General features: G+C 47.8%; 1 protein-coding gene and 1 long non-coding RNA gene across 10 annotated transcripts in view; one reads left to right on the top strand and one right to left on the bottom strand.

Annotated features, from left to right (window-relative positions):
• Positions 1-21,426, top strand: part of Jeb (low-density lipoprotein receptor domain-containing jelly belly protein) — a 198,303-nt gene extending 176,877 nt beyond the window's left edge. Inside the window, exon 3 of the mRNA XM_077684720.1 lies at positions 4,286-21,426. Coding sequence (XP_077540846.1) covers positions 4,286-4,348 — 63 coding nt within the window. The 3' untranslated portion in view covers positions 4,349-21,426. The remainder of the gene's footprint in view (positions 1-4,285) is intronic.
• The window catches only part of LOC144153074 (uncharacterized), a 621,787-nt gene that overhangs the window by 422,035 nt on the left and 176,669 nt on the right, over positions 1-23,083 (bottom strand). The gene's annotated exons all lie outside the window — the stretch shown is intronic.

Below are 23,083 nucleotides of genomic sequence, written 5' to 3'. Positions count from 1 at the left end.
CCCACGTGGGGGATTGGCCCGGAATCTCCTCGTCTTCCTTGGCAACGGGAGGAGATGGGCGCGCGCTGCCTGGCCGCTGACATGGCACATACCCACGTGGGGGATTGGCCAAGAATCGGGCGTGAGAAGGGCTAATGCACCTGCTTAAAGGAGTACTGACACGAAATTTCAAAGCTGAGATCCGCTCTAGCAATCAAGTACAACGACAACACAAATAGGTGTCTGTGAATAAATGCATCTTTCTTTCTTTGTAGTTGTGTGTGTGTGTGTGTGTAATTTCTCTTTCGCGAACATTACCGAACCGCGCAAATTCAACTCGTGCATTCGCACTTTCACATTCTTCCCCTCGGGGAAATGCGGGGAATTTTTTCAAGTACAATTTCTCCGCCATCCTTCAAGAGGTGCCGGACAATTCCCGGTGCTGGACAATTCCCACCGGATTAAAAAAAAAAACGCGTATTGATGGAATTGCTCGAAGGGGCTTGGGGTGCGGCCTGACCCCGGCGACCATTGCCGGTAATGCGCTCCCTCGCCAGAGCAGGATTGGCCACCCTGGTGTAGTAACGGCCACAACCTCCCATGAATACGCCAATTAACCCACGGCCCTCATTCCCCAGCGGCTTCGAAGCAACTGACCACGGCGGCGGTCAGACCTGTGACGCAGCAGAGGGTGCTAAGAATCCCTGGATCCGTCAAATAACCTACCCTCAAATAAAAAAAAAAACACTAACGTGCAGGCAATCCACTCGAGATTTGGAGAATGGAGCTTGCGTTCACCAAGGGCGCATTCCCACCCTCAGTACAACAAGCGTCTGACTTGTACACCTCATTGCCTCTCCCGTCAAGTACACCCGCTCAAACAGGAGCACCAATCGCTAGAATACATAATCTACATCTTCGGCTCTCCTTCAGCGGCAGCAATACGAGGGAGCCTTTCCGCTGCATTCGCTGCGTGGTTGCGCATGCGGACCGAAAAATTGTAGGCCGTGATTTGCACAATACGTTTGTTGCCTGGCAACGGAGGAGGTGATGGGGGCGAAGGACATGCTTTCCGCACGTGCGCACAATAGAATACGGTTCGCGAACTCTCACTGCGCCCGCCTAGATGACGCGGTGTACCAATCGACCCCTTCTTCCTGCGGGCCAGGCGCAGGAATGCAGCACATTGGATAGAATATTCCTTTTTCTGTTCACTACAAGGGTGGGCCTTGTGGTCTTGTGCATTACTTGAAAGCTGGCGTGTAACGGCCACCACAATGGCCGAATGCTAGTATAGCTATGGACAGATCTGCCGTGAAATTATCACCCCAAAAAGGGAGCGTCGGAGCTTGGCCAGGAGACGCTATCATTGCAGTTATGTGGCAAGCTCCAGATGATTGTGGTAACGGGCAAAATATAAACTGCACATAACTACCCACGAACAGTGGGCGAGGGAGTTGGGAGTTAATTCGGTCGCCTTAAATTCCACGCCCAGACCTAGTGGGGTGGTACAAAAAAAAGGCAAAGGTTGATGCCAGCTGCCTTGTAAGGCATGTTTCAACGCTGTCTGCCGTGAGTTCGGGGCGCATTTCCCAGTGTTCGTCCCCGGAAAATTTGTCATAAAATACGATATATGCAGCCTGCGAGCGAAAGCATCTCCAGACTTACAAGTCGTCGTTCGTTCATAGGCATGTCCAGTCATCATCACCTTAATAGATACCATCACTATGGAGGAGGAGGAGGAGGAGAATAAACATTTACTGAGCGTAAGTGCTGATGGCAGGGCACTCGCCCGGTGGAGGGCATCCTTATTCCGGGATACCCAGGCTGCGACTTGCCGTCCAGGCCCTCTTGAGCAGTTCTTGCTGGTGCCCAAGGTCCGGATCGACCAGACGAGCCATCCACTGCTCAAAAGTTGTGAAGGGGATAGGGGTTAGGTTTGGAGTTTGTTGGCACTCTGTAACCATGCGAGTGCCTTCTTCTTCACGAAGTCATTTTTGTGGAGGAGGATTTCTTCAAGCCTTCCGCAGGAACTAGTTTTTTGCTGGTAAAAGTCCAGAGCGCGGTTGGGGCATGGTGGAGAAGTCGCACGAATACTTCGCTTCATTACACCAGCGGTGTGGGAGAAAATGGAAGAGGCACTGTCGGAAGTACTCCTCCTCCCAGTTTTAAAGGGTGAAACAAGGTCGCAATACGGTGTAAGGACACGTACATACGCACTCGACACCTGTCATCTGTTCTTACGAATTGCTTGGAAAGAACAACTTCCGTTAGCTTTTCGAGTTTTATCGAAAGCTAAATACACCTTAAGCCAGTATATTTTTATGATTTAAAGTGTACGAGCAAGCAAAAGAGCCATCGAACGCTCCCGCTGCCTTCGTTGCGCATTGTCCGGAAAAAAAAAGGCACCCCGTTCAACCACGCCCCTTGCCACTTCCCGCTCCTTGAGGCGAACCATAGTTGGTATTATGTCGTGCAGGCCACGGCTAACAATGGCGAACGCGTTCGAGACGCCGTCAAAAAAAGCATTCGCACAGTTGAACGTAGGCCGTGAGAAGGAAAACGCTTTTCAGTGTGGAGATTGAGAGTTTATGAGAGCGCAATCTTCACGACAACTGTACGTTTTCTTCCTTGAAGTCTGTCTCTGCGTTATACCTTAACGCAATCCTTCAAACAGTGTACAACGAACTAGCCCTACATAGAGTGTTACTTAAAAATGGTCGCAAGGTAAAGTTCTGGGGAAAAGACGGCGTCCATATTTGCTTCAGGCCGTGTAAGAACTGTAAAACCCCCATGAAACATTGTGTGGGGAAGTCTCGCGATTAGTCCTTTCAATACAAAGTTGCAAAGCGAAACGCACGGTTCGCAGGCTATACTCTGCGAGAGCGTTTTCGCACTCCTGCTGGCTAATTAATCTCGGCAACTGGGATTCAGGGAAAGCGCATCAGGCAGGAATGACGTTAGGCTGGCATCCCGTGACGGTATTATAAATCGAGTAATCCGGGCAGCTACATACGAGCCACCAACGTGGACGTTCGAGCAAGCTTTCAAGGCCGCCTTTACGAAAGGCCCGTGCAGCAGTGGCGGTGGCGAGCCGTTAGAGGACCACGTAGAGACGCTCAAACGTCTGGCGCAGAAATGTATCGCAAATAATACCGCCCGATAAACTTCGAAAAACGCGGAAAGTCGGGAATGGCCGATTGAAAAGAAAATGATATACTTACCACGCTGTTCAGTTCGTGCTTAACTCCCGTAGGTGATTCATCATGCTTTAAAAGATTTGAACAACTGCGACGCCTGACTACTCAACAGCACAGTCCAGCTCATATCGGTGGCTACTACCCCATTGTAATTAGTGTAAAAACAAAGTAGTTTCACTCAAGTGAATTCTAGTAGCGGGGAAAGTGCCGCTTTTTCTTTGTCACTGTTGGTATTGTTAAACACATTAGCAGAGTTTCGAGTGCCGCGCTGGGAGCGACTTGTGGCTGCGGTGTCCCGGGTGATCCCAGTGTGCTGACTCGAGCACTTCGCAAGCAGCACATTTTTTGCAACCACGCGGGCACTTGCCTTATCTTTGAAGCCAACATAACTGTTTCAAATCGGTATAAACCACAGCTAGGTGTTGTCCAGGAAGAGTGACAGCCAAACGAGGTTCGTGCAGCGCAGCCCCGGGAACGTTCCGGCCAGCAATAAAGTCGCGTTCACCTCTTTCTCGCTGGCTGGCGTTCATTCACTCAGATCGGCTTCGCGCATGGGACAGGTTTTCTGAAAAAAGCAGCACGTGTAAAATAACTGTTTTAAAAGGACCCTGCAACACTTTCGATAAACGGCTTCACTCTTTCCTTCGCGTCTGGAAGCACTGCGAAAGCTACAATTGTCGCCAGCACGAAGCGACTCTGCGTGATTTGCTCGTCGCACCTGATACGCCTTCCGTTTTGGCTTTGTTTTTGTGACTTTATTTTTAAATTTGCTATCGAAAAGCGTTCATGGCTGCGACTGAAGGAAAACCGGCCAACAGCCGCTACATGGCCTTAGTGCCGTAATTCGGGCCGTCGAAGGACGTCAAGACCAGGAAAGAGAGAAAAATTTTTTGAGCGAGTTTCCAAGTTGTCTGACGGGCATAGAGCAGTAATTTTTGGCTAAGGTACTTTGCGACCCCCTAATCTAAGTACTGGGTGTGTTGAGTGACTACGTTCTGCAAGCCTTTAAGATTTCAAAAAAAAAAAAAATGTTGAAAAAGTGTTCCAGGGTCCCTTTAAGATTCACTATCTAATCGGTGTTTTCTCTTCTGTTTTCTTGCTCGCAGACAAAGGCTCACCTGGACGTGCTAGCCGACGCGCTCCTAAGGTGGGCGCGAGGCCGCTATTGAACACGGCGGCCGTCCGCCCTCCCCAGCAACGGGGCTCGACCAAAGAGATCAACGTCTCCCGGGTCAAGGTCGCCTCCGGAGAGGCCACGCCACGGGGGTCACGGGTCACCCCTCCGTCTCGTCCGCCATGATCTCAGCAACCGCTAACCCCGGTTGCCGCACACGCGGGAGCTGCTCGGATCAGCCAGCGCGCCTCTTCGGATTCGAACTTCTTTCCCGCCGCGCACACCGAGGCCGCGAGGTCGCACACGTTCACCCCCCGGAAGCCTCGACACCACCTCGTTCGAAAGAAGAAGACCCTTGCTCCCCGAGTCGGACGCTGCTGCCCGGTGCCGCTCGCTGATCGCAATCGTGGCTTGCCGCCCTCGTCACGAAATGTGAAAAGGAAGAGCGCGAGCTCTTCAAAACGTGCATTCGCGGCTTCGCTGTGTAATAGATCCCTGTGGTTCCTCAGTCGTGTTTTACTCCTGTCTGGTTGCGACCAGCGAGCGAGACGAGTCACGTGTTTCTTTTTTATTTATTTTAATTTGTTAATGAATCGTTGCGCGCGTGTTACTTCGTTGTGCTTGACAAGGGTGGCAGAAAAATTGCCGGCTTAATGCAGTGAGTTGAGTTTTAAGTTAAAAGTGAATGGAACAGGGTTCGACATGTTGCAGGGTTCAGAACAGTGCATTATAGGAACTCGTAATGCGCAGAGCGAAAGACGTCGTCTATCGTTTCTGCCACGCTATATCACCCAAAGGTAACGCGATGGTCGTTTCGAGCAACATTTTTTTAGGTTGCTTGACTCAATGTAGACTGATGATTTGTAAAACCTACATCACCTTAATCACACTCATTGACAAGACCTTCCTAAGCTCTGAAGAAGACGAATTTCATTTTTTTTTTTCAGGTGCTTCAAAACTACTAATTTCGGACAGATTAGGTCTTCGCGACCTCACCAGGGCACCGTATTTGTGGCCCCTATGGAATTTGTTTGAATTTTTAGAATACAACTTATCGGTCTCGCGCTGTCAGAGCTCGAGATGAAGTCGGGGGCAACAACAAAAATATTCGGTGGTTACTGAGTAAGCTGTGCTGCGACCCCGCACTAAGCTCATGACGTAAGTCAAAGATAAATTTGTAAGTCGAAACCTATTGGTGCATTCCAATGCACAGGTGGGCTAGAGCCCTGTTTCGACACCATATTTGTCGAAATTTATGAAGATTTATTTAAATTTGAAGCGGCAAATGCTAACTGCACCCAGTGTAAAAAGAATTGGTGTTTGAATAAATAAAAACTCATGTTAGAATTTGTCATTGGCTAACCACTCAGCCGCAAAACATCGGGCACAAATTTTCTCTGCACCGATGTAATTTTTAATGGAATGAGCTAAATCTGCGCCCATCAAGTTAATGAATTTTTCTGATGCAACCAGAAGCTGAAATTGCATGTGCTTGCGAGACGTACACGGCGTAGTATGATTTCATTTTTTTCTTCTTTTTTTTTTTAGTGGGGCCTTCAATGCACGCTTCGGTGACACCAGTTATGTCAGCCGGATAACTTAAAGCACTCCAAAGCTTTCTGTGTGACGTGCTCGGGCATTCTAAGAGCCTCTGCGTCAACGAAGTACTTATTCGCACTCCAAAGCACTCTCACGCATGAAGAACCCCGCGAAATCTTTGACCCGATCATGTATGTTGTGATTACATACTTGTTACTGTGCCATTTAGTTAGAGCTGGTATATTTGCTATCCTCTGTGATATTTAAAGTCCATCTAGGTTTTCTTTCCTGTTTTTATCCTTGTATTTCTGCGATTGACACAGTGACTATAGTCCTTAAATGTGTTCAATAACTGTGATATTATGATTTATGGGTGGTGTTCTACTTTTTTTTAGGTTAGTAGATAGAAATCTTCCTCGCTAGTCGTTGTCACATGATCAGTCCCTGTGCAATTATGACGCCGTCAGGCTACGCGGTAAGTTCAGAAATGTAAGGTGTAGGTCAAACTATTTCAGTGTTTCATTCAGCTTTGGAGACAAGATTACATACTGAGACTAACGAACGTGCATGTAGAATTTTTAAGAGCTCTCATTGTAAGAGTTTCTCTCAAAATCCATTGTAGAACTCACAAGGTCTTTGTTGCACGGGCTTCGTTCAAAACAAACCAAAACTCGACACCTGTTATAGTAAATCACGACACAGGTTTTTAAAACGTGAGTGCCATACAAATAATTTTAAACAGCTAATCTTAAGGATCCGTCGATGAAATTAGAGAGGAAAACACGCAACGTGTAACGTAGAGGTGTCGAGCACCGTGAAATGCGTCCTTAAGCACACACTCACACACGAGCCTGAAGCAGTTGTGCTTGCGTAGATATTTATAGCTTCCCCTTTCCAGAAAAATCACAACTTGCAAGAACTAGAGACGTGCGTGTTCGCGTGAGGAAAAAATATGAAAATAACATTGTGCAGTTGAAAGTAACTGGTTTTTCAAATCAAACAAAAGAACTAACGCATTACGGGGCTCCGTTTTCTTTTGGGGATGCATCGGATGCGTTTATGAGAAACCGACGGATATTATTTTTATCGTCCTTACAGCTTCGCAGAATGGAAGGTCTCGGTGCGCCGTCTCGCTCTTGCTTCTTCTTCCCGCTACATTAGAAAATAGAATCCTTTCCTTACTCAGTGCGCTTTTTTCGCCAGAGCGCGGTGGCGGCGTCGCTTTTGTCGAGCAGCCGCTAAAGAAACCGCGAACGAGCGAAAAGCGACAAACCAGACCAGGGCCGAGCTTCCGGATAACCTCGTTAACAGGAAGCGGAGGCTGAGAGAAAAATCGAACGCGTCCTCGTGGGGGTCCCGCAGCGCTTTCTGTCCCAGACGACGTGGGTGGAATGCTCGTTCGTAACTCTCGGTGAGCCACGATTTGTGAACAAGCCGGCGCCGGGCCGCACTGCGTGTGAGTTTCGCTGTCGTCCTCACGAGCCTCAATCCCGCCTCTCTTCCTCCGATGCGTGCAAGGGTGCGAGGAACCTCGTCGTCGACAATCCGAGCTCTGGAGCCGTTCTCTGTGCTCGCAAATCTAGACGCCGAGTTCGATTAAAATTATGTATACCCCTTCTTCTCTGTAACGGGACTCCCCTTATTTCATTCGAAATACACGTTCGCTTAACGTGTACCGACTAAACATTGGTTGGTAATTGAGTTCGGTACTTGTTTTCCGCTTACATAGCACGACCTGTCATACAGTACCGATTGAAACTCAACGTCCATATTTGCGAGGACGGTAGGCTTGCCCCCCTTTGTGTGTGGTTGAGCTTATTTTTCTACTCTGGCTGCGAGTGTTTTCTGTCTGCGTGCGTCGACGAGCAAGAGAAGTAGAGGTAGCAAAAAAAAAGCTAGTTCTGTGAACGGAGCAGAACTCGCCTTCTTTTTACCGTCCTAAGACTCGAAGTTTCCAGGAACGAAAGACTGCTGCACGCAAGAAACTAATTACCTGGAATATTTGACGCGAGTTCCGAAAGCAGGAAGGGCGCCCTTTGCATCGTGTTTCTTGGCGGCACTCAAGATACAAACCTCAAAAAATTAGCCCCTTTCTCTAAAAGCCAATCTGTACTATGTTTGTGACTTCCTTTTATTAGTTTTTTTTGATTTTCTTTATAAGCGACGCTGGAGATCCAAAAAGCAAAGCAGCACTTTCGCGCCCGGAGACATCTCGTCTGCGAACCGTACCAGTCCGCCTAGAAGCCCACTCCCCCACCGAACCGCCCCAACTAAACCGAATCAGCCCTCGACGATATCGCGCGTGAAAAATCCCCATGTGTTCAGCTTCATATCCCCCGGGCTCCGAGAAGGGAGCTTCGGAGCCGACCCCTTGGGCGGCAGACCCCAAGCCTGTTGTGCGTCAGAACATGCAAGCTACTTCGGAGTGCGTACGTTCCCTTACAAATCCCGGTGCTGCTTCGCCGTAGCCGAAGCAGGGACGAATACGCAAACACCCTTCGTCCTCTGGCTTCCTCGGGCATCTGAGAAAAAAAAAAAAAACAAACGCGCAGTCTGCCACGAAGAAAACAACCGCCATTCTTTCCTCTCTCTTTTTTCGTGTTGCTGTTGCACTTTTCACAATCCAATCGCAGGTCTTATTCGTTTACCCTTGTCGTGGCGTGTAAGAATCTAAACCTACCACGAAACCTTGAAATCTACCTCTAGCTTTGGTCGTGAGACACCTTTTGAGTAAGAAGCCCCTGTTAGAGCCACTGTCTGGATGTCGGCGGGGAGGTTAAAATTCTGGCTTCATTAGCTTTTCTTGTTGTGATCCAAAAACACTTCGCACCTGCACTTTCTCCGTGTAGTAGTTCCTTCGGCCAGTGCGCCGCAATCCAGACGAGTGAAATGAAAACCCTGGGCCTCCGGAACCGAGTGTATCTGTCACGTGAATTTTTCTTCCTCCCGATTTCAAGTCTCCGCCGTCTCTTCGGTTCGAGTTGAAGCGTCTCACATGTAAATACGTATGCAATACATGCGGGTTGTGCAAACTACGCTCTTGTACATGCCTGTATACAGATGATTCTCTCTATATATAAATATATATATTCATGCAGATGCTCTACACACAGAACTTGAGGAAACACCCAATTTACTATGCTGCTGGTTCAGTCAGAGCGTTAGAAACTGAGCCAAGCCAAGGACGGCAAGTGGCTCGTCAGCTGAGGGGGCGCTGCCACTGGGGCACTTCAATTTGCTCGCTCTTCGGTGAACTCGTAGGCCCCAGTGGATCTTGCCGTTGGCACGGGATACTTTATTTTTCGATAAACACTTTCACCCGGCGAGCTCACCTTGTCCAGGAAAAACAGTGTCATTACAAATGGCGTAGTTAATTATTTTTTCGTTCCTCTAATGTTCAGAAAGTAGTGCGAGCAGTTAAGAAATGAGCCTTGGAACCCAGTAAACAAGGCTGGAAAGCTCCAGTGTGATACACGTATGGCAAAGAAAATAAACTAATTTGGAACGTCAATAGGTCTGGGGTACGTTTATGTGTGGCGTAATTAAAAAGGCTCGCCACTGTGCTTGGAGCAGCCCACGTTTCTTACGATCAACTGAGTTTGAGGCTCTCTGCACGCTTCCACACATACTAAAAAAACAAGCGATGATTTCGTCACCAAATCATGGTTCTTAAGGGAGGGCACAAATGGCGGGTTTTCAAAGAATCTTAATATATGCAAGCGTAACACACAAGAGAAAAAAAAATGACATTGTTTTAACGGGATTCAACAGCGGGGTGTCAAATTGACATGGTCTTGCGAGGAAAAAGCTGATAACAAAGAGAGCTATTTTGTTTTACAGTCTTATACACTGCTACCTACGACAGTCGGATTTCGATACACCGGACCAGGGCCGTTATGGAGGCGAGTCCCCAGTCTCAGTTGCAACAGCCTCAGGGCGTCACGTGACAACTCACTCATTCTTCATTGGAGCCGGTGCCCGGAGAGGGCTAATCGCGCCACTGAAGTGAATCAATTCTCCCGCTTTCATGTCTGTGTCGCAAAGGCGCATGTGAGCGCCACCCCAAGAGCTGAGGTTCTGGACTAAGCTCACAAGCCTCCTTATTTAGTGCAGCAAACGGGAAATTGGGGTCATTTGGTTTGGAATCATAAAAAAACAGCGCAGGGAACGAGACGAGGAGCAAAACGACCAGCGCTCGTCCGGTGTCTTTCTGCTCCTCGTCCCGTTCCCTGCGCTGTTTATGATGACTCCTTATTTAGGTATTTATTTTTCAGGAACCCTAACGGCGGGCCCTTAATCTCCACCAGCGAGGCGGTTCCGTCGCATAGGCTATCACATGGACCAGCCTGGGATTTCAGATGCACCTAAAGTAAGCGAACGGCGACCGCTCCGCCTGCGAAGGAGGCGTGAAGCACACGAGTGTGCGCACTTTAGCCGAGCTTAAGTGAAGTCCAGCGCGTGCCTGTTTCTAAAACGGCTCTGTCGTGCGGTTCGAGCTCCCGCAGTGTCGGTTCGTCGGCGTAGGCGGCACTGACGTTACTCAGACTTGGAAAAACTGTGTCCACAACTGTGTTCAGCATGCTTTTGTCAGGAGCATACGACGCGATCGGCGCGAACGCGTCGCCCTAGTTTTTCTTCGCACTCGGCGATCTCTTCTTCTCGGTGCGTGTTCCGGGTCCCGTCTCGCCCCACTTTTCCGACTTCGAGCCTGTCCTTTTTTTCTCTCTCAGGGGGAAGCAGTGACCGTAGCTGTGTGTTGTCCGTGGCGCGAAATGTTCTTTCGTAACGTCCCGGGGCGACGCTGAAAGAGCTATTTTCTTATGGTGTACACTAGCTTGAGATCCCAGTGTCAAATCGTCGTAGTGGCCGGGGAGCGCACCGTAGTGGTAGGCAGTCTGTCTATACAAGTAGTGCAGGCAAGAGTCGGGAAAGGAAAAAAAGCGGGTGAAATAAAGGGGGAAAAAATCTTAAAGGCGTTATTTGAGAGTGGCGTGAGGCAGTTTCTGAATCAGCACCATCTTCTTGTCCACTGTGTTGACAAATGATGCTAAACAATCATTAAAAAAAAGAAGTAACAAAGTTTGTTTAACTTGGTTTGCTATCCCGTACCCTAAACGCGCACGATTTTTTCGTGTAATAAAGTCAATGCGCCTCGAATATACGGTTCATTCACGGGTGTAGGGGCTTTTAAAAGCTCTAAACCCTCGATTGTTGACGCAGACTGTTTATATATACCCCCATGCTGCATCTAATACAGCCCTCGAGTTGAAGTTTCCCTTAGCACTGCAAGGAGAGCGCTATTGTCGACGTCTATTGTTTGATTCAAACTTTTGTTCTGGCGCGAAAATCGTGTCTTCGTTGCGGACATTCAAAAACACATTGCAAACCAATCCGACGAGGTTGCAGCAATAAAATAGCGAAAGTGAAACCCTACAAGAGCAGCAGAAATATTTTTGGGCCAGTTGCTGATGATGCACTTGCCGCTTTCAAAAGCTCATGCGATGGTGTCGGGTGCTTCTGAGGACATTTCTTGCCAACGATTGGTGTTCCTCACGTTTCTCGCGAACTCGGACTTGTCCCAGGACTGAAAAACGCCTGCAGGTAATCCAGCAGCCAACTGAGGGGTGATCGGTTTTTCGCGTGTGATTCCATGGTGTAAGGACGGTCTCCTTCCAATATACCTACCTCTCCATGGTGCTTCGACTACGCCCATGCCCGTTCGTCCCGAACAGCTCACACGCTTACCGTAGCGCAGTGCTGTGCAGGGCATTGGAACAACTCGGAATTAGGCGAACTCCGAATGTCAGAAGCACAAAACTCTATTGGCCCGCACTGACGATGGCCTCACATCCAAACCGATACCAAGGAGCAGCAACATTCCTTACGCCTGCCGAGGGACGATGCATGCTTTTCGGGAGAGCGCTCTTGTTTCCGAATGATTTACGAAGAGTAAATCGGTGTTTTAAGTGCGGAAGAGCCAATTGATACCGCTAACAAGTGTTGCAAACGTTGTATTTTTTTTATTAGCACCTGCTTGGGTAAAAACAAAGCATCTGAAAGATTTCGTTCTCAACACGGCGAGACGTCTGCTTCATGAAAATACACTCAGCTCTGAGTGTAGAAAAAATAACTACGGATTGTGAGTCTTTTTTCTTCGAAACTTCGATATTGACTGAATTTCAACGTACGAACTCATTAAACTTCCTTTGTGAACGTACTGATTGTATTATAACTTTCGGCTATCGTGATTACTTAATTGAAATCAGGTTTTATTTATTAAAAAGCCGGAGGGGGGGGGGGGGGTAAATGTGCCCTGACGGTTATAAAACGTGTATAGATAGAAGGCACTGCAATGTTATTAATTGCAGAGTCATCTTCCAGCACTTTCGCTTCTGGAATCAAGGTTAAAGGAAGAGTTGGTGCTTCACGAAAAACATCTTGTTATTTGCTTGCTCTGCTTTCATGTAGAGCAGTGCAACTCTTTGTGTCCAGGCTTGTTAAAAACAAAACAAAACTGGGATGTAAGGAATGACATACACCCCTAAACTGTGAGCGAAAAGCCCTACACTTCCACATTCCTTGAGTAATATTACGTTTATTCCATTCAATGACTGTGACCTCACACATTCCTCTTAACGCATTGTACTATAGTTGTTCGTTTTGAGCTATCAAGCGTTTATCAAGTGCACCAGTGATAGTGAAACTGTTGTAACTTCGTTTTCTCATGTTTCCTGCTCTACTTATCCCTGAATAACTGCCTCGAGTTGTGCTTGGCGCTTGACTGAAATTCTTACGATTAAGTGTTACGACTTCACCCATCACATACTGGCGGGTTGTCAGCGGCTGATTCTCATGACGCTTGGGCAATGCACCCCTGAGCTAAAAGTTGAACAGTATAAAACCAAAAACAAAAAAATGGAGCAGGAACGAAAGGAGAAACCAATCCTCGGGGTCTTTAAGCCCTACCTGGGCCGTGTTTCTGCGGGCACGCTGTGTGGTACATTTGTGTTGTCTACGCGCAGTTGCGGAGCCTGTTATATCGAATGACATGTTTCTAGCTGTGCACGCCTCTGTTTTGTGAAACTTTTGCGCGCATGCCAACATGTTTCTTGTTGTTATTTCGAATCGCTGTACGGGATGGTGTCGTCGAGTGTCACAGAGAAGGCGAGGAGTCTAAAGTAGTCTTATGCCAACATGTTTGTTGTTCTTATTTTGAATTGCTGTACGGGATGGTGTCGTCTAGTGTCACAGAGAAGGCGAGGAGTCTAAAGTAGTCTTAGCCCGATTTCTTACCAACTCCCTTGAGCTGCGAGTGCCACCAGACTTGTTGAAATTGCCTCGATGCGTTCAGACTCTACTTCAATGAGTCCGGATATAAACCTTTATCGGTACTCCTGCACCACGTGCAACAAATTAGCAGATAGAAGAGATAAAAATAAATACCTGAGCTCGTGTGGCGTCAATGCCCACCGAGTATAGACAAACTTATCAATCTGAAAACCTGCCGGTTTTCGAGTTCACGCCATTTATGTCATCACTCCCAGTGGCCGCATAATGGGTACACTCAAAACTGCACACAATCACAAGTAACCCCAAACGAGCAAAAGACAACATCCTATCCTCCTTTATTTTTTCGGTGATGAAGTTGTTCGCTTTCAAACTCTCGAAACCCCTGTTCACTGCTCCCTCTCATCACGCGCATATAATATCACACACGCTCTTCGTTGGACACACTACGCACCGTCATCAGACTTGTATTTTCTTTTGCGTTCAAGGCACGCGCCTCTACGGGTGCATTTCTTCAGGCGCGGTCGTTTTCCTCACCGACATTAGAGCACCCCTGATGTACAAGTGCAAAGTATGGGCTCGCGAGGCAGTAAGCAGACCACACACACCATTTACTCCCCATTTACTCCCCGTACGCCCCCATTTCCCCCCGTTTTCGCTGGTACGCAACAGCTCGCGTTCTGACTATGGAAAAGGTTTCGCTGGCAGCCCTCTGTTGTAGGCTGCACGACTTCCATAAATTTGTGTCACGCTTAAACTGTGCGTGAAGTATCGCTTTGGTCACGGCCAAGTCGGTTATACTCCATTCGTTTACCAGGGAATTTATTGAGCATGTTTTGGCCACCAATTTGGAATGAAAATGCCAGCATTGTACACCCGTCTCGCTGTCAAATGAAATAAATGTGATCTTGGAACAAGCAACTGCCTACGATGCTTGACTAGCTAAAAGGAACCTTTCAAAAAAGTGTTTTAAAACATTGCAGAACATTTTAAATTCGGCAACTGGCTTTGTTGGGTGTTCTACTACAAGCTGCCTCGCTAACCTCTAACGTCTATTTATTATCTTGTTGTGCCGGTGATTTTTTTATTATTGTCCCATTTTGCAGGGCTTGAGTTTCGCCTTTTCGTTTTTTTTTTTAAATCTCACTATAGTACATCCGTCCCTGTTGTGAGTAGCATTCCAAACCGTTATCAGCAGCGCTGTCCTCTCTGGTACTCATTAAAAACCACGCTTTCTTCTCCGGGGTCTGTAAGTTCCATGTATAGCGGTGAACCGACCCTTGCTTGAAGTTGAAGTAGGCGCTTTAAGTTCAAAAAGAAAGGGCTGAATGTTTATAGGCAAATGTTTTTTCCGATCTAATAAGAGTGTCCCCGTATCGTAGCGAAATAGAATAGAAAGGAGCAAATCAGCTGTTCGATTATAAAAACCAGGAATCTCCCATTTGTCGCAGTCCACATTCGTGTTTCGCGGAGCTTAGGTACATGAAATAAAAAAAAAAGCCAAAAAGTCACTCGGTCGCAGTTGCTCCTAAAGGAACGCTTACCAAAAAGCGACCGCTCTCCCGCAAGCGACCTCCACCAATAATTTAAGACTATCCTGATAACTGTTGCCTCCAAAACTACCGTGCAGCCATAATTGGGGCACCATAATTACCGACACGTCAACAAAGTAACCTAGTGCAAGTTTCCTAACAACTTCGAGAACTTCTCCCCGGATGTAGCGCCTTAGAGGACAATTCTCTTACCGCGGTAAAGGGTTGTTTACCCGCGAAAACTAGAGCGCATTAACGAAGGAAGTTTAGACACTATAACCAGGTTGCTGCGACGTTCGCGCTAATTCTCCTCGTGATCACTGTAATAAGATTAGGTCTACAAAGGCGCCGAGTGAAATAATCCCGTTCCCAATCGGCGAAAAAGTATGTCGCGGCGTTGCTAGGGAGGGAATTGGAATGGGGAAAGTGGGAGGGAAGGGAGGCTACGTGCACGAAACCGATTCCCCGTTTTCGCTGTGCGGTTAGCGAACAAATAAGCAAGCGCGAACACTCGGGTTAGACCTCGGCACACCACACGCGAGTGGAGGACAGCTTCCTACGCGCACTCCCCATCTTGCGCACACCCCTTTCCTCCGCGAACAAACACTTAGGGGACGACGCTATTTCGGCTCCGCTTCCGCATCAGGGGAGCCTGGCGACCGTGGCTCCAACAACGCTCTCGTTCGAGATCAGCGCCGGAGGATTTGGCGGAAATAGCCGGCTTTCACTGTCTCCCATTTCACGCGTTTTCTCCCTTCCGTTTCCTTTCTGTGCGCTTTTTTTTTCGTTCTTCCACTCAGGTTATCGGGTTGCAAAGGCCATAAACCTAATCACGATCGAAGGTGGAGACGCGTCTCTGGAGATGGCGCAGACGCGTAGATTTTCTCGGGGTGTAGAAGTTTCGACCAGCGTGCGCGCGGAGCTTGTAGGAACTAGATTGCGCTAAGTACTGCGAATCGAGCTATGTGTTGGAGCTAAAACTGCTAAACCAGGACTTGGTTACAAAAAGTTGCAAAATTAACTAACAGCTGAAACCAGGGGCCGATTATTCCGCCGAAAACAAGGCTTGCATTCCTGATTTCCTCACTGGTCAGAGCGCGTAATCGCAGCGGATGATCCTTCAGTTAAGTTTCCACACATTTTCGATCAGTATGCTAACCACTTTTTTTTTTTTTGTTAACGTTGCCAATGTTACGAGTGTGTGGCAATCTGGGTCAAAACATATCACTGACCAAGTGAATGATGTTTACCTCCAAACTTTCTCCGTCGCTTCCTGAAACATTTTTTTCTCCAATTCGCAGTGCATTTGTAAGTTATAGATATCGACAAAGAATCGTTGCCGTCTTTCTATTCGAGCAAGTGCGATGAGCAAGCGAGCTTTGTCCTCACGCCAGCACCGCCTTATTGATTTGGAAAACTTTTCCTGTCGTTTTTTGTCGTCTGTCAGCGCGTCCCGAGACCTCAGGCGACTCGCGATGCTGGCTTATAAACTAAACGTTTTAACTACCAGACCAAGCTACAAAATGAAAAAGAAAACCAGATCTTGTAGAATAGCTAATTCGATTCACCCGGTTGCTGTTCTATACTTACTGTTTAGTGCTAGGTACGCAAGATACAAATAAAAGAGGGACTGCTTTAACTTAAAAGGAAACTAACACCAATGAAGCGTCTCTACCAAGCAACGCGCTCTATTTGTGCCTCGGTCTTTTTAAGCAGTTCCTCTACCTTGTTAGCTAACGGCAATAAACAAGATAGCTAATGGCAAGAAACACAAGAAAAAGCCGCGACCCGCTGAAAATTCAAGCAGTTGGGGTCATAATGTGGCCTTCACTCAGAAAAATATACAATCCAGGTTACATCTTGTGTTTTCATGTATGTTTTTTTCTGACAAGTTAAAAGAGCTTCAACACGGATTGCGCCTACAATACATGTTGGAGTTGTATAAAAAAAAAAAACGTTGCAGCACAGGCTGCCGCGCCACCCTTCCACCCACCCCCGCTATTTTTTCTTCCTAAATGCTAACATCATTTACTAGAATACTTATTGTTTTCTGTAATTTTTGTAGACATTCCGTTGCGTTGATCATTGCACCAAAGGTAACAGCTGCCCTTATATATCTTCAAACAGGTAATCAAGTGTACATTTACAAACGAGTGATGGACAACAGTTAGCGCATAAATATTTACACCACTTACGCTTCCACGAAGCTTCCTGACGACTGTATTCGCTGCCGTGTGTCGGCCCCTACAGGCGTCCTGCAACCTAATGTTCGGCGGCAGCTTGAATAAGAGACGAATTGGATGGGCGCATAAAGGTTAGATCTCTTTTCCTCGAACACTTCTTCTGAAGGCCAACAAAGTCAGAGGTTCGGGTTCGTGCGGGCGCCCCTCGAAAGAGTATTTGGGGATAGAAGTTATAAAAGGATTCCTCAATCCCACGCAATCCCTCTCGAGAAAAGGACTCGTCGATATTTTCTAAGGGAACCAGCAAAATCCCCTTTCTGCTTTCTCCTCCAGTTTTGGGCTCGCTGGAATGCAGTTAGATTGCACTATGGACGCCCCAGTAAGCTCGAAGCAACGACGGGGCAACTAAGCTTGTTTGCCGCGACGAAAAACGCCAGTGTCCGCTCCCTCCCTGCTCGACAGGGAAGCACCCCGTCGTCGCTGCCCCTCGTTTTTTTCTGCGTGTCGCACCGCTTCTCCCTTCTTTTCCCAGTAACTCCCGCGGCCTGCTCCGGAGCTGAACGGCCCGACAAAGGTCTCTCCCCGCTTAGAGGGCGAGCGCGAAGCGCTCCAGACAATTGCATCCCAGACAATCACGGCGAGTAACGTGCCGCCGCGGCTTCTTCAAAGCGGTCCACAAATTCTTGGGGAAATTTTCACCCGCCGTCTCTCGCGCTTGAGGTTAGTGTCCCACGTGACATCACCCCCTCCCCCCTCGTTTCCGTTACTTCTCGTCTCGCGTTTTCGCCTGTCTCATCTTCCAGCGCAACTTGCTTTCGTTTTCCCAAATATTTGGCGGCCCTCTGAATCGCTTAGTCGCGTGCCATTCTTACTCTAGAATTTTCTTTTTTTTTGTCTTTTATTTTCCTGCCGCATGCCTTTGCGCTTTGTCTCTGCTGGTCGGTTCGCTCCTAAACCGGCATTCCTCGGCCCATTTCTGTGGCGATGTTCCCTGGCCCCGGTGCAAAGGCTCCACCTGTTCGCGAAGAACTATTCCTTTGCGTTCCCTTCCCTGCACACCTCCCGTACTACCAGCACTTTTTTTTACGTATCGCCCTTTTGTGGTGTGGTTATTTGCCGTGCTTCCACTGGCGCACGGCTTCCCAGAGATCTCGACTTGTATAAAACAGTCCAATTTTATTTTTTCGAAATATAGACGGTTTTTCTTGATTTATTTTGCTTTTGTCTTGTGTGCGTTGTTTTCACTACCTCTGCCATCTATCTGTACTGCATAGCTTATAAAAGGGTATGTTCCCTTTATTTATTCGCTAGTTTGCAGGCGTCAACACATCTTATTAGTCGCCACACTTTGCTCGGCTCATTGGGAGCTGATTCGGTGTGCCCCGTTGATAACCCTGCAATTTTTTTCAAGGATTTGCGGCTCACAAAATGGTTCCATTGTTCTATTGATTTATCTATTCTTCTTAGCAGCTGTTTGTATCTGAAATTTAAAAAAAAACAATTGTGGATGAAAAAACGCACGCACAGGAAGCGCAGGGCTGTCGGATGAATAATCCCATATTTTCGTTACAAGTTACCGAAAACTATACTCATGGGGAACATATCAAGGACCATTATCTTGTCTTGTATTCCCCACGGAAAGCCTCCGAGAGCACCCCCGTTCGGCTACCAAATTGGCTTCTACGAGGCATGGTCGGAAGCTTCAGGAAACTTTGGGCGCTACGGTGTTCCTGAAGTACACAAATTCAATTATTAGGGACCGAGATAACAACAGAAAAAAAATTCAAAGCTGGCTGCCCTTCTTAACCGTGAACGTGATTGACGACCGACTAGGGCCCACTGCTGGAAGGACCACGTCGGTGCCTCCGCAATAACCTTGCGCGCTCGAGAATTATGCTAATGCTCCCCTTTCGATACCGGGGGCCTATTTTCTCAGTCACCCATCTCAGCCATTACGGTCCACGCCGACCGAACGACCCCCGCGCGCTGTTTACGCCGCCATCGTCCTGAATAGGTGTTACGCGGCCCCACTGCTTTATGCGAAATAAGGTCGTCTCCGTTTCCGTCAACGTTTAAGCCCATTTTTCGGGGCCTCGTCTGCGTAACGCGTGTCTAAATTACCCGGATGAATCCGCTCCTGGACCATCGGGAAACTCATTAAGTAAATGCCCCGACGATGTTAACTCCAAGCATCAGAGTCAGCTCTCAGCGCGAGTAAGGTTCACTTCCGTGTCGTGCTGTAATGGCAAGCAAAGACTAAATCGACGTCCACTCTTTTCAACTTATATTCACTTATCTTCGCCTCACACGTGGGGATAGCGGTAGCAACAACCTGTATAACATAAAATAACACGATTAAAGAATTAATGCCATAAAATTTACTTGGTTGAACCCACTTAGTAGCAAGCTCAAACATTTCGGAATTTTGGCTATATTGGAGAATCTGCCCAATTTGGTGTCAACGCCAAATATATTTAGGCGACGCCTTGACAGGGAAAAGTGTTGGAGAAGAAAAAATCGACAAACGGAGCAAGGAGGCTTTTTTAATGCAAGGACAGCCCGCCCCCTATACATCGCTTAGGTTTCGTCGAAGTAGTCTTACCCGAATACATCAAGCCGAGGTGTGAGTCTGATGATGTAGTGATCCTCACACATCCCTCTCTTCCCTAACCTAGATACCGGAGAAAGCTTCTCAAAGGCAGCAACTAGAAAGCGGGATCCCCATTGGCTTGCCCAAACTTTTGTCAATTGCGTAGGAGGCGTAGACGCAGACAATAAAAACGGGAGTTATATTTTGCACCCTAAAAATGTGGTGGAGGGGGTAAAGCAGCGCCACACTCCATTTTTTTTAACCAGCTTGTTTGTTCACTCCTTTGCTTGCTTGCCTGCAGCTTTTTTTATGTGTGTATATAGCAAGAAGCCCTTGTTTTGAAGTCCTACTTGAGGGTTCTCAATCGCGTGCCATGTCAGCCAAAAAAGCGTGTCTACCATGTGCCTTTTCATCACGCGCAGCGCCCATCACATCACTGCAATCACCCACGGTGTCATCAGTGCCTGTTTTCTTTTTTCGCCCTTCACTGCCCTATTCACGGCTGCGGTCACGTCTCCTTTTTTAATTCACCCCTAATTTTCTTCCTTTCCTCGCTGTTCATTGTCCTGCTGCACTGTGTTTGGGGTCAGAGCTGTGTTCTCCATCTCTGGTGAGATTCGTTCAGTCACGGATAAGGGACGTGCTCCCTCTGGAAGGAACGTTGTCTCAATTGGCCCCACTGTAACGTCACATTCTCTTGACCTAGAATCTTCCGAGTGTCATCGTATACTACGAGCCCCACGTTCCCTGCCCTCTTTATACTCATCCTCCCCACCTCACACACACACACACACACTGTGTTACTTCTGCTCATCATTGTTTTTTTTCCTTCGCTATAATCGAGGCACTTTGAAAATTTACAGATCCTCAACATACCGATTTCAACCTTATATTCATTTAATTGCAGCCGCATGTATAACCGCATAAACTCCGACGATGAGGTGGTGCTCACGTAGTGCTGTTCGGAAGAAGAAAACTCTGTGACGACGACATTATCCCGCAGCGATTGTGCACGCGAAAAATGTAGCGTGGTCATTATGGCGACACGAGAGAAAAAGTGACACGTGTACGAATGTTGTACCAGTGCACTCTATGGCTGACATGTACAAGCCTTGAAAAGACATTATTGTGCCGCAAAAGTTCTTTCAGAAGCACTCTTTCTTGAGAATAGACCGGTATATTTCTGGCCACCAAAGATGCAAACGCAATTTTCCAAAACACTGTGGGCACCTGGATGCCCGATCTACTACTATTAATTTCTTGCGTAATTATTTTTTCATTTCCCTTGGGTGCCTGCCCTATTTGTGTTTCTCGCCAAAAAACCTATGTTACGCACGACGTTTACGCGTGAATAAACAGGCGGCCTCAGCAAGAATAAAGTTGATTGTCTGCAGAAAGCAAGCATGCCTGAGCTTTTCGCTGAACCGTTGGTGCAGTTTTACTCGTTGATGCAAACTAGCGGGCATGACGAACGCGGTAAAATCCAATGTCACCGCACACACGGAATCAGCTGCACCTTTGTATTTGTGCAGAAAGTTGAAGACAATGAAAAACATACAATGCTGCTCCCAAAAAATCTTCCACGTTGTCGAGTGATGCAAAGAAACGTTGTCGTGTGGAACCTTGAAGCACTGAACAGACCTAAAGCTGCTGCACTTATCTGTTTCGGAAAACAGTGTGTTGAATGTAACGATTTTCTGTGCGCTTCCTGTGGTTTTGTTTTCCCCCCATTACTGTGCATTACCCGATGAGTCTTCGAATATCTAAAGAAATAAAAAAAATGTGTCTTTTATTCTTCAAAAGCACACACGCGATTTCTCGGGCGCTTCTTCACGATTCGTTTCCGCCCCGATCTCCGCGTAGTCAACCCTGCTGAATTTCCTGAAGATGTTCACGCCAACACACATAGCCGAGTAACCTAAATTAGGTGTGTGTATATTGTAAAAAAAATATATGAGGAGAAAAATAAATGGGTTTATGCCTTCTACCATCCAAAGCAGTATCCGACGTGTCCTGTGTGGTCATTGCAAGGGGCTGCTCATCATCCGCGCGTGACGACTGGAAAACGGCGGTTGGACCGCGCCGACATCGCCTTGACTAGTGTCACTACATAAGGTTACAGAGTATCGGCACTCTTTTCCCCTATTTTTCTGTGCCGATGCCATGATCATTGGTCAGTTCGCATCACCTGAAACTTGTTTAAACTGCGACGGTTCATGGGCGCCGCCATTTTGTTGCTTGTGCATTTTCACTCGGTAAACTGTGGTAGGCTTAGCTTGTCCTGACTGCTCTGCGGCTGCGTGCGACTGACGTTGCTCCGAACACAAATCACAGATAACGCGTGTAGCAGCATTTCAGCAGCAGAAGTGCGCACGAAGTTGCCGTTCTGCTGCATCTTCGGCAGTGTTGTTAACAAACGACCCGGTAGAAGTTAGCGACGAGGCCGTAGTAGCGGCAACCTCGCAACACTGATAAACACCAAAATGGCCGCCGTTGCTGACTTGCATGCCTGAGTGCCGCTACTCTTATACCTTGTCTAGTGACACTAGCCTTGACGACTAAATCCGTGGCTCGTCTTTCCTCACAGCGCCAACTCATTCCCGAGCCAATTCAGACCATACCCTCTTTTTATGTAGACTCAACGGGAGAACCCGTCTGTCTGACTGTAACGCTTGATGTGTGCCACACTCTCATCGCCAAGGAAAATGCTAACACAAAGGCCTTACGACCTTGATATTGTCACAAGACGACGACGAAGAAGAAAGTGCAGCCTAGCGACGTGGGCCTACCCTTCGACAAACAAGTAGCAGTGGGTGGCGCGTAAACTGGTTCAGTCTGCCTGATGGCTAATGTAACCTGATCGCGTCATCCCGTCTCATCGTCCGGCTCGTCTTTGTCTTGCCTTCACGTAGCAATATTACGCCCCACCTTAGCAGACCTTCTAAGCATACGACGCATGTTCCCTCGCCTCCACTCCGGGCTTACCCGTCGTGAGCAAGCAGTCACTCGGCAGGCGCAAATATATACACTGCACACGCCCACTCGGCTCCATCATTTCCAACGCGCGCCAGACACCTCTGTCCACCTCTGTCCCCGTTGCCCCTACGCAGGACCACATTCTGTGGGAGTGCCCTCACAACCCTACACGACCGCACAATTACACCGGAGAGTGGCTGGCTGTTGCGGCGAGTCTCCAAGAGCAATGGGAACTGCCGGCCCACATCATCAGGGCCGTCAGCGTATGCCTGGACCGATGCGGCTCAATCGTCCCCACCATCCCATTGCCAATAAAGATTCTAACTATCTAAAAACACCTTCGCAAGGCCTTTGTGTGATCAATCGAAGCCGACTTTGAAGAGTCTGGGTGTACAGCGCTTTGTAGGAATCCATGGGGCTTTATGGAGGTATTTACTACTAAGTCCTAGGGCAAATTCATGCTTTGATTTCAGATAACTTATATTTGTCCTAAAATGAGCTCGCAGGAATGTGTTTGCGTTGAACCAGTGAAGCCGAGTTTAAATGAGCCATTTGTGTAGCTTTTCATCAGGATACGTGGGTGGTTACGGGGTTTGGTAAAAGGTCCTAGGGACTCTTTGACATCACACCACTTATATTGCCCCTGAAATGTGTCTTTCCACAAAGCACTGTGTATATAGCAC

The sequence above is a fragment of the Haemaphysalis longicornis genome, unplaced genomic scaffold (assembly GCF_048455015.1).
Source record: "Haemaphysalis longicornis isolate Haplotype H1 unplaced genomic scaffold, Haemaphysalis longicornis Haplotype H1 scaffold_9, whole genome shotgun sequence".
Taxonomy (NCBI): domain Eukaryota; kingdom Metazoa; phylum Arthropoda; class Arachnida; order Ixodida; family Ixodidae; genus Haemaphysalis; species Haemaphysalis longicornis.
The sequence above is the reverse complement of the archived record's forward strand: the minus strand, read 5'-3'. Positions and strand labels throughout refer to the sequence as shown.